We start from the raw sequence: 18,073 nt of genomic DNA on the forward strand, positions 1-18,073 counted from the left end.
CCTCTGGGGCTATAAATAGGTGATGCCAGGCAGCAGAGCTGGGTCTGTATTAATAGAGCAGGCAGGAGGGCAGCGGGACTGACTGCAGCTCAGCTCCTGCCCAAATTAACTTTCTATTTGCACTCAGGGGCCCCAGGCATGGCCCCAACTCTGGTCCCATGCCCCCAGGAGCCTGGCAAGCCTATTTCTGGGAAGAAACCTCCTCTCTGCCCACTCCTGCCCCACACCTCCAAAGGTCAGCCCACTCAGGAAACCCAAGAACCCCTTCTCATCCAGGCAAAGTTGTGGTTGTGCCCCTCCTCCCCAAAGGGGCTCAGGGCCCAGCTGTGTGCAGGTGGGTGCACATCTGGAGGAAAAAAACAAACGGGGCAAAAGAGAGGGTGGATCCTATCTCTGAGAGATGCAGGGGGGAAACACTACACACAAACACACTCTCATCCCGGCTCACACACATACACACTCAGAAACACACAGACACACAGATATAGGCAGACAGCCTCACACTCAGAGCGACAGTCACTGCCCTGCTGGCCACACAAATAGAATGAACTGGCCAAAAGGCGGCTGGGGCGAAGGGAAGATGGGAGGAGGGGCCTTGGCTCCTTCCATCCGAGACCCCTCTGAGCCGTAACACAGGCTCCGCTCATCCTAACCAGGACCCCTCAACCCCGTAGAGAGGCAGGTCCCACGGAGGGGACCATCTAGTGCTGGGGAAAATGAAGTCTGCCCCGCTGAGGAGTGGCCCCGAGCCCAGGCGCCCCACTTAGATATGTTCAGGGCTCACACACACGATCGAGCCTCACGGCCTCAAGCTCCCAAGCGGGGCCAGGGACCCGATCCCCCTCCTCGCACGCTTCCCCACCCCCTCCACGCCCCTCCCAGCCCGAGCTGCTCCGCGCCCGGCTGCCGGGGCTGCGGCCGCCGGGGGCTGAGGACTCACCACCGAATCCGGACCTCCGGACCGCTCGTCCCTGCTACTCGAGCCTTCCAGGTCCCCGGCCCGCCCCGGGCCTTTGAAGAGGCGGGCCGACCTCCCGCGCCGCCGGCTCCGGGCTCGGAGCAGCGAGCGGCGAGGCAGCGAGCAGCCACCAATGCTCGGGGAGGGGCGGGCCGGCCACTGGCGGCGGGGGAAGGGAGCCCGGGAGGGAGGGACAAAGGAGAGGAGGAGGGGAAGAGGAAGTGATGGAGGAGAGGAGAGGAGAGGGGAGCGGGATGGAGAGGGCGGGGCGGGGCGGGGCGGGGGAGATGCGGGGAGGGAGCCAGCTCAGAAGTCCTGAGCCCGGGTCAGGAGTAGAAGTGGGGCAAGGAGGAAAGGTTCCAGGGAGATGACAGAGAGAAGGAAAGGTGAGAGGTAGATACAAAGGCCAGAGGGTGAAGAGCCAGGAGGCAGAAGTGAGGGGAATTGGGGTCTCACTGAGACCCCTCTGTGGCCAGAAGCCACCAGAGGCCTAGGAGGGGGCCGGCCCAGCCCCTGGCTGGTCACTTTGGGCCAGTCACACCCTCTGGCCTCCGGTTCCTTATCAACAGAGTGAGGAGGCTGGCTTGATGACAGCAGAGGTTAAGCTCTGACAGTCCATGGCTCCATATATTAGAGAGAAGAGTGAAACTCCTGGTAATCCAGCTAAGTCACTGGGTCCAGCTCTGGCCCTCAGTCTGCCACCACGACAAGTGCAGGCCAAGGCAGTGCTGTATGCAGCGTGCGCACCACTGAGCCTGGCCCCTGTCTCCACCCTAAACACCTCCTCCTTTGCCCCCCTTACCCCCACCCTCCCAGCAGTTCACCTCGCCCCATGACCCACACTGGACCAAGGCACGGCCTCTTCCAAGCCAGCCCACTTCCCTGGGGCTCCAGAAGCCAACCCACCTCCTTCTAACCACAACCACCAGTCGTGCTAGTCCCGCAAAGAGCTCTTTCACCCCAAGGAGGTACCCTTCCCATCTGGAAACACAGTTTTTTCCCATCTGGAAAAAACCGCCTCTGGAGCCCCCAGGACCAGGCTGAGGTTCTGGGCCAGGCAAGTACCTACCACCCAGCCTGGGTCCCAGAAAGTTCCTCTCATTCCAGGGACTGGCCTCTGGACACCAGAACCTTAAGGGACACACTGTGTTCTCTCAGATGTCTTCTGTATGCTCAGAGCTCACATAGCCCCACACACTTTCTCCCAGGTACACACCAACACCTCAGTCACACAGACACCACTTGGCTGTGCATACTCTGAGTCACACAGACACCCCAGTTAAACACGTCCTGTCTCTCACACACATTTATCTCAAACATACCACCCCTCAGGCACCAGCCCCTCTCTTGGTTATACCCTCACTCAGGCACAGATAGCCTTTCACTCAGTCCCCAGAGAGACTCTGAAGTCAAAAGTCAACCTCCTTAGAGAAACAGTCAAACAATTTTTCCACCCTCACTGAACTCCTACCCACCCAGCCATACTACACATACATACACACACACACACACACACACACACACGCTCACACACTCACAGCTTACTCCCCTTCTGAAGGAAAAAGGAAAACCATATAGGGTCAAATGCAAAATAGGGGGAGGGTTTAAAAAAAAAAATCTCCTCAGGAAATGTGATGCATCAGTCTGGAAACTGTGACGGCCGCAGCTGGACAGACCCAGAGACACAGAGGAGACCGCCAGGGAGAAATGGGGCAGGAGGCAGACACAAAGAAGTGGGGAGCTAGGAGCGCTTGCTTTTTCTCTCCTTCCTTTGAGCTTTATTAGTCAAGATCTTTATCAGTCTTTTAACAGAGGACAGTTGGAGGCGTCACTCCCATTTTACAGAAGGAATAACTGACAGCTGGGTGGAAGAGGAAGAGGCTCAGTGTCTTGGATCCCAGAGGGAGGCAGCTGGATAACTCAGGAATCCTGGCTCACCAGCCACATTCCAGGGAGCCTCCCCTGCTGGCCCTCAGAGAAGCCCCTGCCCACCAAGGAGGCGCTTGGGGAGTGAAGGAGACTCCAACGGAGGGCTGGCAGTGAATGCTGGGAGAGGATGAGGACCTTCTGTCTAGACAGCCTGGTCCCTGAGCTTCATGGCTTTCCGGGCCCTTCCCTACTTGGTCCCCTCCCAGATCTTTCATGTGGTCTGGCGATGTGGTCTCGGGGCGGGACAGCCTAGACCCAGATATGATATTCCTCATTTCCTTGGTCCTCTTCCTAGCTCCACCTCTTGTTCTGTAGAGAGAGGGCAGCGTGGGATGTCCCAGGATACCCGGGGATAGGACTGAAAGCGGGATCTTCCTGGCCCCCATGTCCACAGCTCTAGCTAAAGGTTGGCATCTGTTTTCTGCCTGCTTCCCCCCACCCCCTGGCCAGGCATATTCCTGCTGGAAGAGCCTGTCACTGCCACCCTGCTCGTGATGACGTGTGCCTCTCCAATTGCCTATGGCTGGGCCCAGTGCCCAGAATGATGCATCCAAAGCCCGGCCCAGCCAGAGAGGGCTCCTTGTTATTTCTAGGGTAGCCCTCTGTTTTTCAAAGAGGGGGGTCCCCCCTACAAGGCTGGATCGGGGAAACAAGACAGGGAAAATGATCCTCTTGCATATATGCCCACAGATAGGCACGTGGCCAGTGAGTTCTCATATCCTCACAGGCGCACACACGGACACTTCGTTACCATCAGCCCTGAGTTCACCCCTGCCCCCAACTTGAACACTCTGATCCATAAACACAAGGAAAGACACAAACACAAAGATACACAAGCCCAGAGGCACAAACACATCCGGAGATACATAAACACACTCCAGTTACACAGACACATAGAGATAGCACATGCACCCCCGAGCCACCCAGTTTCCAGGGAAACGCGCTCCCAAGAATGTCCGGAGTGGGGCCAGGCAGGGCTGGGCTTGGTGCCTTGCTCCAGAGATGAGACAAGGAAACCCTCAGCTCCTGGAGCCCAGGGGAGGGGTAGTGCTGGGGAGAAGAACACCCGTTCCTTTGTGCCTCTGCCTACCCCTCCCCAGGCTGCCAAGCTTCTGAGACAGGCGAGCCTAGACAAGGCAGCTATGGGGGTGGAAGGGAGTGAAAGGGAAGGGGGTTTAGGGTCAGGAGAGAGTGGGAGGGTACATAGTTGGCAGGGTGGGCTTTTGGCTGGGCAAGAGTTGAGGGTCACTTGGGCCACAGGAAATGCCTAAGAATTCCATCTTGGCCCAGGCCCTCCCTCTTCTCAGGGAGCTAAATGCTGCCCTGGGAAGACCAGGCAAGAGAGGCCTACAGAGCATCGGTTCCTCCACCCTGCTCACAACGCACAGGGGAAGAAAATTCTTGCTCATGAACGTGAGGGATTTGGGGCTGGGCTCCTTCTCCAGCCTTCTTTGAACTCTGCCTCTGCCTCTCCTTGCTGTTCTACTATCTCACTTCCACGTACCCAAATCTTGGGGAAGATGCTCTCTTTGAGATGGAAGAGTATGGTCAGGAGCCAGATGGCATCACAGCCAAAGGCTCAATTTATGGGGGTTCCTCCTCTTATCTGGAGTCAGAGAAGCCCTGGAGGAGATGAGGGCCTGCTTGCTGCTGTTCCTGGCAGACCTATCTCCCTGGAGTCAGTTGTCCCCCTGACACTCCCAAAGGCAGGAAGGTTGGGTCTCCTGGGTCAGCCCTGGAGGGAGAGACCCCAAGAGGTGTGAAGAGAAGGAGAGAGGGAAACAGTGGAGTGGGTGGGATTTCCACTGCAAAGGAGCTTCCAGCCATTAAGAGGTAAGAGTCCCAAGAAAACACTGCCAGGACATGGGTCCTCCTACTTAGAGCCAGGCTTAGTCCAAAGCTCCATCCTCTACCCCCCACCCAAATCCACTTTTGTCATCCCCCTAATATGTATACATTGATGTCCAGGGCAAACACACCTGGTTTATCAGAGTGCTACCTGGCCAACCCCTTACCTGCCTGGTCACCATAGTAACCAGAGGCCCAGTTTTTAGAGCTCCCTTACACAACGGAATGGCCTGTTGCTTTGGGAAACAGGGTGGTAACCATATTCATGACCCCAAAGCTACTGTCAACAGTGTTTTAACAGGAGTGAGCGTGTCCTCAGATTTTGCCATCAGATTTTGCCCTTGTCCCATCGCCATTGTCCTCAACAGCTCCCCAGCTTCAACAGCCTTTCAGAACAACTCCCTCTTGGCATCATGGAGCCATGTGCCACTTTCCCCTCACTGCTGCTCCAACTGCTCTCCCCTAACGACCACGAGTGACCACTGCACCACTCCCCGTGCCCTCTGAGAGCAGGAAGCAGGCCCTCTTCTCTCCCCACGGTGGCAGGGTGGGGGCGACCAGAGAAAAGCAGGTTGAAGACAAGTCTGGATGCTGGAGGGGTTTCGAAATGCACCCGATCCAGATGCACCTGAGCACCCCACCCCCAACTTGGCCACTCAGGCGGTTACCATGGCAACCAACACAGCAGGCTTCCCCTGCACCTGTCACGCACAAGCTTTTAAACAGCTCCCTAGGTTCGGGGCTGTCAGAACTTACCCTGAGTGAGTCGGGTGGGCTGCCGGACCAGGAGCCCATCAATAGTGCAGGCATTGCCGCAGGGGTAGAGGGTGAGGGTGCCCCGCAGGTTCTCGATGTAGCAGTGCTCTGGAGCCAGGCCTGGACCCTGCAGTGAGATGTCCCTGGCTGCAGAGCCAATCACTGTCCTCCCTGAAGACAGGAGGCAAACTGAGTCAGGGTAGTCCAGGCTGAGCTGGCAGAGAGGGGCAAGGAGGGCCACACTGGAAATCTACTGCCACCTCCTACTCCAGGGAGAATCACGGGCCACACCTTTGGGGCCCCTGAGCCTGGTAGAGACAGTAAGGGGTAGAAGCTCTTCTCAGACCCAGAGATGAAGGCCCGAAGGGCACAGTGGATCCACAGATAGAGTAGGGAAGGGGGACTTTTCTGCAGACCTTCCCTTTGTCCCCCCAGTCCTCCCTCCCTAAGACCTTTTTCTCCTTCCCCATTCTCCCCCATCTTTTCCTCAAACTCTCTCAGCCTCCTTCTTCTCTCCCTCCCTTCTGCCACCGGCAACCCTTGCCCTCCCTCACTCCAGTCTCTTCAGTTCAACTCTCCCCGGGCTTCCGCAGGCACAGCCCCACCCCCTGGCAGAGCCCCTGGGACCGGTATTTGGAGAATGTGGGGAATGTAGTATCACCCAGGCAACAAGTGCAACCTCGAGAGTAGAGAGGAAGGGCAGAAGCCGCAAGGTGGAAGGGGCTGTGCCAGGGCCTAACTAGGAGGTCTGCCCCCACTGCCATCTCTCCATCTCCACCAGCACCTTCTCCCATGTCAGGCACTGCCCTGGAGGGGGCCCCCTTTCTTCTTGGCCACAGTAGTTGCCAAGAGCCATGTGCTCTCCTGTTTCAGTGCTCTCCTCCTGATTTCTAAACTGATCTTTAATCCCAGTCATGGAGCCAGATTAGTCTGGGCAGGCAGAGACAAGGGAAGCAAACTGGTGGGGTAGGTGGCACGGCCCCCCATCTGGGGGAGGTGAACACTGCCAGCAGGTATCAAGAGGGCCCCAGCACATGCCAGGATCCCAGGGCAGGAATGTCTATGGGGATGGAGGGGTGGCAGGTCAGATGCCCCCCAGACTCACCTTCCTCCAGCGGCAGAAGAGTGATGGCCGTGCTGAGCCGCCCACTGCCCAGGCTCACCAGATGGGGTTTGTCCGTTTGCACTTTCAGCCCTTTGCCTGTTTCGATCAGGTCCAAGGGTCCTCTCTGCAGGTAGTGGAGGTGGCGGATAAGCATCCTGGCCGGCACCTTACCACCCTAGTCCCCGTCCTCACACCAGCACTTGCTCCAGCGCCTGCGCTCTCCAAAGGGCTCTGAGGGTGTAGTGCAAAATCTTGCACAAAGCAGTATTCCACTAAATTGTAATTAGATCTGAATCTAGGCCACTAACTCGTCCCACTGGATTTATCTCAAGTCTTGGTTTAACTGCCCCTTTTGTCTGTTAGGACAGAAACAGGAGAAAGGGGAGTGGGGAAGTGTTTGGTAAGAGGAGGGGGTACTGGTAGAGGGGGACCGATCAAGACTTGTCCCTGTAGACCTGTCCGTGGCAATCCACTTGGCCATTGTTTGCCCCTGTTAAACTAAATTACAAGAGAGGGCAGGGCCTGGATCGAGGAGAGAGATACAGCTCAGGGTCAATCTGTAAAACACTTCCTGACTTTCAAAGGGTATTTTCTGGGTGAACCAATTAACCTAATTCAGCTAAAGACTTAGCTGTTAATAGGCTTGGGACCTGGGGAAGAGCAGAGGTAGTACCGCTGTCATCCTTGGGCTGCGACCACAGGTAGGTAGAGGAGTCAGCACATCCTCACCAACAGCCCGCTTGCCCCGCCCCCAACCACACTCACCTGCACCATAGCTGGGGTCTTGCTTCCAGGGCCCACTTGGTTCCTATTGATAGTGTCCATTGTCCTGGGGCTCCAGAGCTCCTGCGGACACAGCAGAAAACAGGTGAGGTGGGGAGGCCAGGGTAGAAAAGGGCGAGGAGTAGGCTCTGTAGCAAGGTTCTCAGGGAAGGGGCAGGCCTGTGTCACCGTGGTTTCCAGCATGCTCCTGCTAAGGGAGAAGTCGAGGCAGCTCAGGAGCTTCCTGAGGGAAGGTGATGCCGCCTCTTCAGCTGTGGCGTGGATACCACACCACACCGGTCCTGGCCCTTGCCACACACAGGAAGCCCAAAAAGTCCTATAGGGCCCAACCTGTACTGCTGTACTTTCTTGCCTCCGACACCCAGGACTCAGGCCTTGGCAGCTGAGGACCCTCACACAACTGGAGTCGTAAGCAGGGTGGGGGAAATCTACCTTAGCGGGAGAAGCAAGTCCAAGGAAGCCCCTCCAGGGACACTGGTAGACAGGGGGCCCCAGGTGGGTGGCAGGGCTGAGCAGGAGCTCCCTCCCACAGCCTTTCCCTCTCCTTCTTCTCCCTTTGTCTCTTTTCCCAGGGGTCTCAGAAGGATGTTTTCTTAAAGGAGACACACAGGAAAAACACAACTATTCCTGCCATCTCTTTGTCTCAATTCCTGCACCCTCTCTTCCCCGGAAAGCAATCTTACCCCCAAACAGTCAGCAAAAAAATAGAAACCCTCCATGGTGACTAGCACTGGGAATATAGCACTCTGGGGATCTTCACCTGATTTGGTGCTGTAGGAAGCTGAGGTCCTTAGAACCAGAGGTAAAATACTGATAGATTCCAGAGCCAGACCCTGAACTCTTCCTCACTCATCCCTTTCTCCCTGGCTCACAGTTTTGGTACCTGCAAACTCTGAGGAAGGACCTTTGTGCACTAACATGTACCTACATGCCCATCCTTGGCCAACTTGCTAAGGTTCACCTGCTGCTGAACAATGTTTCTGGGGAAGTTGAAAAGAGTGTGACTGAATGTAGGGAGGGAGACGTAGGAAAGCAGGGTGCCCCTCCACTTTCTCTTCCAGCCATCTTCCAAGGGACTTGGAGAAGAAGTCGGGGGAGGAGCCAGCATTCCAAGTAATGTCTGACCCTGGCAGTGGGGCCCAAAGGCCTTAGCCATAGTTACTAATTTTACCCTCCCAGCTTCCACCCTTCCGGACCTGGACTGCTTCGTCTCCGTCACCATTTCCACCCAAGCTGGCGGAAGAGAGGCTGGAACAGGGCCTGGGGCCCGCCCCAAGTCTGCCTGGGAAGAGAGGGAAGGCAAAGGCCATTAACCTACACCAAAGCTCAAGGTGGCCTGGCACCTCCCCAGGAGACCTGGCCAGGGGGAAGAATTACCAGGGACAGAGACTGCTGTACTCAGGGAAATCCCTCAGCATTCTCTGAGGGAGGAGAGGCAAGAGAGTGGGTTGGGGATGGAGAGTTTATATAAAAGAGGGGGTAAGAAAAACAAAACGATAAACAATGATGAAGGAAAGGCATCATCACTTAGTGGAAAGAGCTTTAGACTGGGGTACAAGAGCCTTAAATTTTATTTTATTATTTTATTTTTTAGAGCCTTAAATTTTAATCCTGACTTTATTATTTATTAGCTGGGAGATCTTGGACAAGTTACTTAACTTCTCTGAGTGTCAGATCATTCTCTATAAAACTGGAATAATGATTTAAAGAAAAAACACCCACTACTTGCCTGGGGCTAGGGGTGGAACGGGGAGTGACTATAAATGGGCAGATTTGAGGGGGGTGATAGAAATGTTCTAAAACTTACTTGTGATGACGGTTGCACAGATCTGTAAATATACTAAAAATCACTGAATGTACATTGAAATTAAGTGAATTTTATGGTATGAACATCATACCTCAATAAAACCGTTAGGTTTTTGTTTTTTTAAAAGGTGATTGTCTGGAGATTCAGGTATTATGTGAAACGACACTCTGTGAAGTGCAAAGCCCTATAAACATGCCAGTTATCAGTATGAGCTTCACGATCTGGAACAAGTCACTTCACCTATCTGGGCTTCCATTTCTTCATCTGTCAAGTTGTCATTATCACTCTGTGAGGTGGCAGTGGGTGTGCTCTTTTATTTACACCAAGGATTTCAAGTGCAGATAAAGATTGTAAAGGAATGAGGTTGATGGGGAACAAGAGTGATTGGAGGGGAGGAGAGAAGGGAATAAGGAGGTGAAAGAAGAAGGAGAGATAAGGAGAGAAGTGTAGGGAGAGACAGAGAAGATAAGAAAAGATGTAGAGATTGGGAGGCGCGGGGCTGTGGCCCCAGCTCCGAAACCTAATCCAGGTGAAGTGGAAAGGTACACCAGACCGGCGCGTCCCAGCACGCGGGCGGCGCTCTGACCCACGGGCTGCGCAGCGGCCGGGAGAGCAGCCACGGGGTGGGGGGGCGTGGGGGACGGGTCGGCGCGGGGGCGCCTTCTCCTCCCACCCCACCCCCACCCCCGGCCGGGAGTGCCAAGCGGGCTGCTCCGGGGCGCCTCCCACCGGCCGACCTGCTCCCGTCCCACCGGGCTGCCCACTACCCGGGGCTGTAATTACCCACCCCGCTCGCCCAGCCCGGCCTCCGCGGCCGCTCTGGGAAACCCCGCCCCGCCCGCTGCCAAAAAAAGGCCCCTGCGGTGCGAGTCCAGCTCTCGGGGAGGAGGGACTGGGGGAAGCGCCGCGGTCAGCCTCGGCTCTCAGTAGCCCTCCTGCACCGCGAGCAGAGATGCCCAAGCTCCTCCTCGGGGTCAGGGTGGCAGAGGCCCGGGTGTCTGGAGGGCTCCTTGTGGGGCGACGCCGGGGCTCCGGCAGGTGACCCCGCTCCGGCCCCTCCGGCCTCTCGGCCCAGCGCGAACGCCCGGGCATCCAGGCCACGGGGGATCAGCAGCCCTACCCGGTCCCCAGCTCTCTGCGCCTCGTGGGGCGCCCAGAGTCACCGCTTCGGGGGTCTCGGCACCTTAGCCAGGGCGGTGGGGGCCCAGGGAGCGGCCGGAAAGGTCTGGAACCGACAGGCACTGGAGGAAGTCCAGACTCCAAATTAGGCACCAGAAGAAAGGTCCGAGGCCGGCCCCGGAGCGAAAGCGGTCCCGGCGGAGCCCCCGCACGGGTGCTTCCGCTCCGGCCTCACCTGTGGCCCCGGCGGCCAGCCCAGGCCTCGTCCCGGGCGTCGCATGGCTGTGGCCCGAGGCCTCCGGGGCAGAGCTGGGATCCTCTCGACCCGCCGCCACCGCCTTCGCCCGTCCGGCGCACATCCGCCCTCGAGGAAGGGCCGCCGGCGGAGGAAGGAGCCGGGAAGGGAAGGAAACTGAGGCTGGGAGCCCAGCGGGCGGGGCGCCGGAGCCGGGCGAGGGCGGGGGAGGGCGTGGGGGAAAGCCAGGGACGGAGGGAACTTCGGGAGAAGGAAAACGAGGGGTCTGCGGAGGGACGGGGCGGGTGGAAGACGAAGGGATTTGGAGGGAAATAAGAAAGAGGGAGACTGAGGGATGAGGGAAAAGGAGGGCTGGGGAGGGAAGACTGAGGGCAGAGGATGGGGAGGAGGGGAAGGAGGTGGGAAACCGGATAGAGTCCAGGGGACGTAGAGGTGGGGGGAGACGGGGACGGAAAGGTAGAGGGACTGGGGGACGAAGGAGATGGGGGAGACTGGGGACAGAGGAGTCCTCAAGGAAAGGGGGTGACGGACCGGGGGAGCAGTCGAAGGTACCCAGGGCCGTGGAGGGGGAGACCGGGGGTGTGGTGGGAGGCGGGGCCCTGGAGTAAAAGAGGGGGCCGGAGGGCAGGCCGGGGGACCCAGGAGTGGGGAGAGACCGTAGGCGGGCAGCCGGGGCTGGAGGAGGCGGCGGGACAAGGCGAGAGTGTAGTTCGGGGGTGTGATTTTACTTGTGTGCGGGGTGGAGGTGGGGTGCCGGAAAAGGGCAGCTCTCCGAGGCCGGGGAGGCCGGGGGACTGAGTTGGGTTTACGCACGGAGGGCTCCCTGCTGCCCCTCGCCGCCCTCCCCAGGGCCGCCAGGTGGGACAAGGCCGCAGTGTTGGGCCGCCTGCCGGGCCGCCCCGCCCGCCGCTGACGCCGGACAAGCGGCCTTTCTTTGGCCGGGCGGGGAGAAGGGGCCGCTTGTTTGCCCGGCGGGGGAAAGGGGCGGCCCCCAGACACCGCCGGCTCCCCGCGGGCGGCGGCGGGAGGGGGGCCGCGTGTGCAGCATTTGTGTGTGTGTGGGGGGGGTGCGTGTGTAACAGTCGGCCTGTGTGAGGACTGAGTGCGTGATGGGTGTGTGTGAACGGCGGGGCCGCGTGTGTCGGGGTGCGTGGGCCCGGGCAAGGGCGTGAGCGCTAGGGGCCGCAGGTGTGAATGTGGGCTTCCTGGGAGGGCTGCGGGTGCTTGGCGTGTGTGTGGAGTCCTAGGTGTGCGCTGGGTCCCACACTTGTCACGGCGGAGAGAGACGCAGCTGTCCGCGTGGCGTGTGCGGTGGGAAGGGTGCGTGGGTGATGCCGGGTGGGGCGCCGAGTGTGTCTGCGCGTGGGATGCCTGACGTGGTGGGGAGGTTGGCTTTGTGTGTGACCGGTTCGATGAGTCAGACTCCGGGACGGCTGAGCTAACGGGCCCAGTATGCAGCCCCGCCCCGGCGCCCTGGGTCCCCCGTCGGAACACTCGGTCTCCCGGCCCAGGCTCCCCTCTTGCCCGCCTCGGCGGAAGCGTCCGCGGGCGCCTAGGCCACCCAGCTGCCCCAGCCCCCCGCCGCCCCCGGGCGCCCGCGCTTCCGTATCCCGGAGGAGCCCGGAGGACCTGGCTCAGCCCCGGCACCAGGGAACTCCGCAAGGGATTCGAATCTGGACCGTGCGGGCGTGGCAAGAGCGGAGACTCACTGCCCCCAGCTTCCCCCCTCTGGCCTCCCAGACCCCTAAAGACGCGGGGCCTTGGAGAGGGCCGGGGAAGCCTCAGATGTGCCACCCACCTCCTGAACACACGCAAGAGTCCCTCCCGGACGCCACTGCTTCCTAGCCGGACTCCGCAGCCCTTTCCTGTCCGCCAAGGCGGCCCGGCCCGGGACTGGAGCTGAGATGCCCCGGGAGACACCTCCGCTCCTGGTGCAGGGCTCTCAGTCCTTCTGTCGGCGAGAGAGGGGAGGTGTGGGGAGCAGGCGGACGAGACCCCGCGAGTGTCACCCAGACGTCTGGGTGCCCGAAGGAGGGTCTTGGGACAAGGATCCGCGTTCCCCCCGGGGGGAGAGCGCAAGGGCCCCCTCTGGCGGCGGCGCGGGCGGCGGCTCGGGAGGGCAGGAGCAAGCAGCTCTCGGGAAAGCAGCGGAGCCCACTCCGCACAAAGCCTCTCGCGCCCCCACGCACTCACCTGTGGATCCCCTCCTCCCCAACCGGTTTCTTCCTGGCTCTTCCAGCCCAGAGCTGATCTGAGGGCTCTCTCCAGGTCCCTGGGACTTCCTCTTATCCAGTCCCAGCCGCGCAGCGAGCAGGACCCGCAGGCGTAGTGGGGGAGAGCGTTCTTACCTCGGGGGTAAAGGGGGACACTGGTTCCTTCGCCTGGCTCGGCCGCCGCGGCCCCAGGCTCAGAAGGACACTCTTGCTTTTCCCTGGGAGCCCGCTGAGTAGGAGGAGAGCGAGCGGGTCCCGCCTCCCTACCCCACCCCCCCGCTAGTCCCCGCCCCCGTCCCCCGTCCCGTCCGCCAGGCCAGCCGGAGGAGACGCCCTTGTGGGACCGGAGCCCAAGATCCCCCCACCCACCCTTTCCCATTGCGGCACCTCCCCCCCACCCCCGGCCTTTACAGCGCCCGCTTTGTTCATCTCTCTGCAGCTGGGCTCTCCACTACCACCACCACGTACACACCCCTATCCCCACTCACCCTCCCCTTCGGACTCTCCTAGACCACCCTCCACCCCTAGGCTTTAAGGCTCTTCTGAGAGGGTGTTTTTGACAGTTTTTCTCTAAACAACCCCCCCACCTTTTTTTTTTCTCACTTTAGATGCCTGAATCCTCCATGAGCTCCCAATGAACTTCATGGTCGCAGCCCTACAACATATTCTCATCACCTCCAAATATCTGCTGAGGGTATCCAGGTCTACTCTCTGTTGCCCCTTCTCCTCATCCTACTCCAAGCCCCTCCACCATGACGACCTGTAAATGGGGTGGATAACTCTGCATATAGGGTGTCACAGATTTTTCTAAGGATAGGTATAAGGAGGCATGGTACAGTGCCACGCAAACTGTAAAGCACAGGAAAGCTGAATGGAATTATCGTCTTACCCCGTGTAGCTCCACCCTCACCACAACCTGCAGGATTACACTTGGGAGACAAGCTGTAGGTTTACTATTGAGCACACCATCCTACAGCAGTCTGGGTCTCTGTAGGAGCGAGCAAGGGGTTAATAAGGAAGAAGAGGGGGACACCGAAAACCTAAGGTGAAGCCTAGAAACTGAGCCTGGTTGAAAGTCATTCTCCCCACCCGAAATCCAAGCTGACAGAGGATCCTTACCTTGCAAAGCCAGCTCTCGCCCCAGGAGACTGACAGGGGAGGCCCTAGGGAGCTGAACGCAGCTAGACTGGACCTCTTTAACCAGCACTGGAGGGACCCCTGAGACTCTTCCTCCCTGAAGGAGAGGAAGGAGAAATCCCCCAAGGCTGGCATAAATTCCAGTGAGGGAAGGATAGCAGAAAATAATTTGTCCTCTTTGGGATAGACAAATCTTGCTCTGATTCAGTGACTTTAGTGTGTACCCTCCCTGCCTCACCCAGGAACAGCAGAAGGTTGAACTGCAGGAATCTTTGGTCACTCATTGACAGGGCCAGCATTAGCAGGGGGACCCCCCACGTCTGGAGGCTGGAGCTGACCGGACTAGAAGCAGGAGGGGGTGGGACGCTCTCTGCAGCTACCTGCTATAGCTAATAGAGGTCAAACTATCAGGCTTCAGCATGTGCTGTGGGCACCAGGAAGCCCCAGGATTTGGCCTGGGGTGGAGGAGCGGTGTTGGGGGTGGAAGCCTCTTATTCTTTCTTCATACTGTTTGAGGCTCATAAAAGTATTTTAACTCTGACCACCTTTTTATGAGGCAGATCACAACAGTAATTTTCAGGCTATTCTGTTTAAAAAAGAAATGAAAGAAAATGAAACAAACCCCAAACTTCTATCTTATGTGCCAAGACCCAGAGTTTGAGGGAAGAGGCTCAGATTGGGGTACCGCAAAGACTTTTCACATACCTCTGTTTCACAATTCCAGCTCTTCCTTACCGTCTTGGTCAGGAGGAATTTCAGGGAATAATCAAGGCTGCCACGGAGGCGGCTGATGCTGAGGCAGGGGGTTGAAACATCACCCAACTGCTCTCTGTCCTCCCAGCCCAGCGGCCAGCTGACCCCATGATAAAGGTTCTGTGCAATGTGTCCTCACTCCTGCTGTGTCGGGGCCCTATGTTCCCACAGTTAGAGCACTCAGGGGACTTCAGACCTACCATCCCCACCCCGCTCCACATCTGGAGCCCATCAAAAAACTCAGTGCTCTCTCACAGTTACGCAAGAGGTTGAGCAGCTGGGAGCTCAGAAAGGGGGAGGAAGAGAGAAGAAAGCAGAAAACAGCTTTCCAAGCATGCTTCAGACTTTCCGAAGTGGAAGCAGGGGGAGAGGGCAAAGGCTGGGTGTGGAAGGAAGAGTGGATTTTTTAAGGCCCTCTGCACTTGGCTATGAACGTCAGGAGTGGACTTCCACACCCAGCCTGCCTTTGCCACAGCACATTTCCCAGCTCTGTCCGTCCTCTGAAATTGTACACCCTCCAGCCCCAGAAAGAGGTGATCATTGCTCATTACAGCAAGCAATCCCTGTAGATGCACACCCTATCCCAGGAAGCTAACCTTTCTGGCCTCTTTGGATCCGGAACTCAGGCATCATTAGTGTAGGTGTGCTGGCAGCAATAATGCCAAGTAACTCCTCACTGCATGCAACTTGGAGAAAAAGTTCAAACCTTTCTTCACTAGCTGCAAAAGAAAAGAAGCTCTCTTCTCAGCTTGTCTTTGAAGCTGCACAATTCACACTTCCACCCACAGCTAAGGTATGTCCAAGCTGAGTGGGAAATTTGGGTAGGACAGAAGACTGGTCTTATTTACCTTCTGTGGCTCAGGACCTTCCTATGAGCGGAAAAGAACAAGCATTCATTCGGGCAAAAGAATGGGAAACAAGACCTATTTCCATTTCTCTCATTGCTTTGAATTGGTAACACTTCTTTTTCAAAAAGCCCATTAACCTGATCTCAGATTTACATCTATGGGAACTTCCCAGAATTGGACTAAGCCTTAAATAACCACATAACCCCTGCCCTATGAACAGCAAGGCAAAAAACTTTCCTTTTTTACCACTGAGGGTAGAGGTAGGGGAGTGGCCCAAGCTTCTGAAAACCGCCTGGTTGCTTGACTCTTGTGTTTGAGAGGGGGCAACAGATCAGTTTGGAAAAGTAGTCTAAACTTCCTAAAGGCCTGCCTCCACATCAGTCACTAACTCCCCAGGGTGAGATGTGAAACTGACTCTTGTAGACATGCTGTCTGTTCTTGGGTCAGGAGCAATACCCAGCAACCAACCTACTTGTGGATCTTCTAGGAGTTTCAGAGAAGCTCTACAGCTGCAAATATATTTACCAAATGGGGCAAAAAGAGGGAATGGAGGGAGAGGATGGTTGCAGTGAGAGATGTACATAGTACAAGGGAGTCAATTCTGAGTTTTTGCTTCCTTTTGAGCGATTCCTCTAAAACCTACCAGACCAAAGCTCTATTTCTCACCCTCATTGAGATCCATGTTGAGTATCACTAGTTGCAGTTGACGCCGACCTACCTTAGCAAGAAAGCTTTGTAAGGAGGTACAGCCATTGCTTCCAGTTCGACTTCAATCTTCCTGAGGATGGGGACTCCTCCTATTTTCCTCCTCTCCTCCTCCAATGAGCCCTGCATATGTAAACTTTTTTTTTGGCCCCGCCTCGCAGCATGCATGATCTTAGTTCCCTGACCAGGGATCAAACGTGCACTCCCTGCAGTGGAAGCGCAGTCTTAACAACTGGACCGCCAGGGAAGTCCCATAGACTTTTTTTTTTTTTTTTTCCATAGACTTTTAAGAAAAGCTATTCTCTATCAACCCTGGAAATCTCTGAGAGCCTACCCAGTGTGAACGTTAAATTAATTGGAGGGCAAAGTTTCCTGTAGAGATGCATGGATTGATAGATTTGGGGTTTGATACTGTGAGTAGATGAATGACAGACCTTTTTTTTAAAAGGAACTCACCTACCTCCCTACCTCCTCTGTGTGGAATTAATTAACCCAGAGCAGGAACCACAGACCTCCTACATTAAACAGAATGCCCAGTCAGATCTAATTATTTTGTTAGTTTCCCTCACAAGAGGCCAACAAAAACTCCCCTTGATGCTGTGGAAGGATCAGCTGCCAGTCAGAGGGTGTGGCGTGGTTTTGGTGTGCTTCATTTCACTGGATTAACGTTACAGCCTCAGAGATCCAAGCCACACTTCAGCAACATTAAAGATACTTGCAATTTCTCTTGCAATTTCTCAAAATCTTGGCTTTCACCATTAAAATTAAAACTTATTCATTCCAGAAACTTACTATTCATCAGAGATTTGCCTTCCAATTTGGTGACATTCAATAGTTTTTCAAGTTAAATAAAAACAAAGTAAGGAAGAAGCCTTTTCTGAGGGAGTTATCAACTTCCAAGGAAGGCCTTCATCACTCATGCCTGCATCACTTACTTCTTACCACTGTTTGTCTAATGGGGAAGAGAATGCTCCAAGATATCACCAACTATGGTTATTCTTTAAAGATGAAGCCTCATTTTTCTGACTCTAAAACTGGCTCTGACAAAATTAAGATCAAAAGCCCGTAAGTGGCATCAAATTCAAAAGCTACACTGTCAGGAGTGCATGTGTATGTGTACATGCTCAAATGCAGAAAAATACACAAGACACAATACCTGTAATAGGGAGAAAAGGCAATGAATACTCTCAGATAGAGATTATTTCCTCTTAAAGAAACATATCATTAATTTTTAATCTTAGATCCTGTTACAGCATTCTGAAGACACCAGAGAAGACACCAAAGTATGAGAGTCAACAGTCTAAAAAACATCCATTTTATAATACTTTTTATTTGATTAAAGAATTTGCCTTCTTTGTGTACAATGGAATGTTATATTCCCTATGTATTTTACAGGGTTACAAAACTTCTCTCATTTTAAATATTACCCCAAAAGTAATTTTAGAAAAAAAAGTTTTTGTGAAACTAAACTTCACTTTAAAAAAATCATATGGACAAGCAACTCTCAAACAAAACTGAATTAATAAGATTTCTTGTCTACTTAACTACATGACAGATTTTTTGTTCCAGTCCCCTTCCTCAAAAAAACCTTATGTGGAAACCAAGCTAGAGATAAGGATTCTTCCCTGATGCAGTTAAGGGAAAGGGAAAGGCCAGAAATTTCTTTGGCAAACATTTCCATCCATGGCCATTTGTGTGTGACTGCTCTGCTTCAATTACAGTACACTCTTTGCAGGGAAGGTCAGATGTTGTTCAGAGTGGGAGTCGTACTCTCCAACCAGCTGAAAGTGCAGGAAGTCATCTACTGTCATCTGTCTCTTCCCCCTGTCTGTGGCTGCAGCCTGGCAGCAACTCCA

General features: G+C 55.6%; 1 protein-coding gene across 3 annotated transcripts in view; it reads right to left on the reverse strand.

Annotated features, from left to right (window-relative positions):
- The window catches only part of PHLDB1 (pleckstrin homology like domain family B member 1), a 45,346-nt gene extending 32,350 nt beyond the window's left edge, over window positions 1-12,996 (reverse strand). For 2 of the 3 annotated variants that reach the window (XM_065881488.1, XM_065881486.1), the window contains exons 1-3: window positions 7,362-7,421; window positions 6,597-6,720; window positions 5,492-5,662 (exon numbers count right to left, since the gene is read on the reverse strand). In XM_065881488.1, coding sequence (XP_065737560.1) covers window positions 5,492-5,662; window positions 6,597-6,720; window positions 7,362-7,421 — 355 coding nt within the window. Of the gene's footprint in view, window positions 1-5,491; window positions 5,663-6,596; window positions 6,721-7,361; window positions 7,443-8,697; window positions 8,799-12,754 lie in introns of those variants that run through there. The other variant, XM_065881487.1, reaches the window with a different exon arrangement.
- Between the last annotated feature and the right edge of the window lie 5,077 nt (window positions 12,997-18,073).

This window comes from Phocoena phocoena, chromosome 8 (genome assembly GCF_963924675.1).
Source record: "Phocoena phocoena chromosome 8, mPhoPho1.1, whole genome shotgun sequence".
NCBI lineage: Eukaryota > Metazoa > Chordata > Mammalia > Artiodactyla > Phocoenidae > Phocoena > Phocoena phocoena.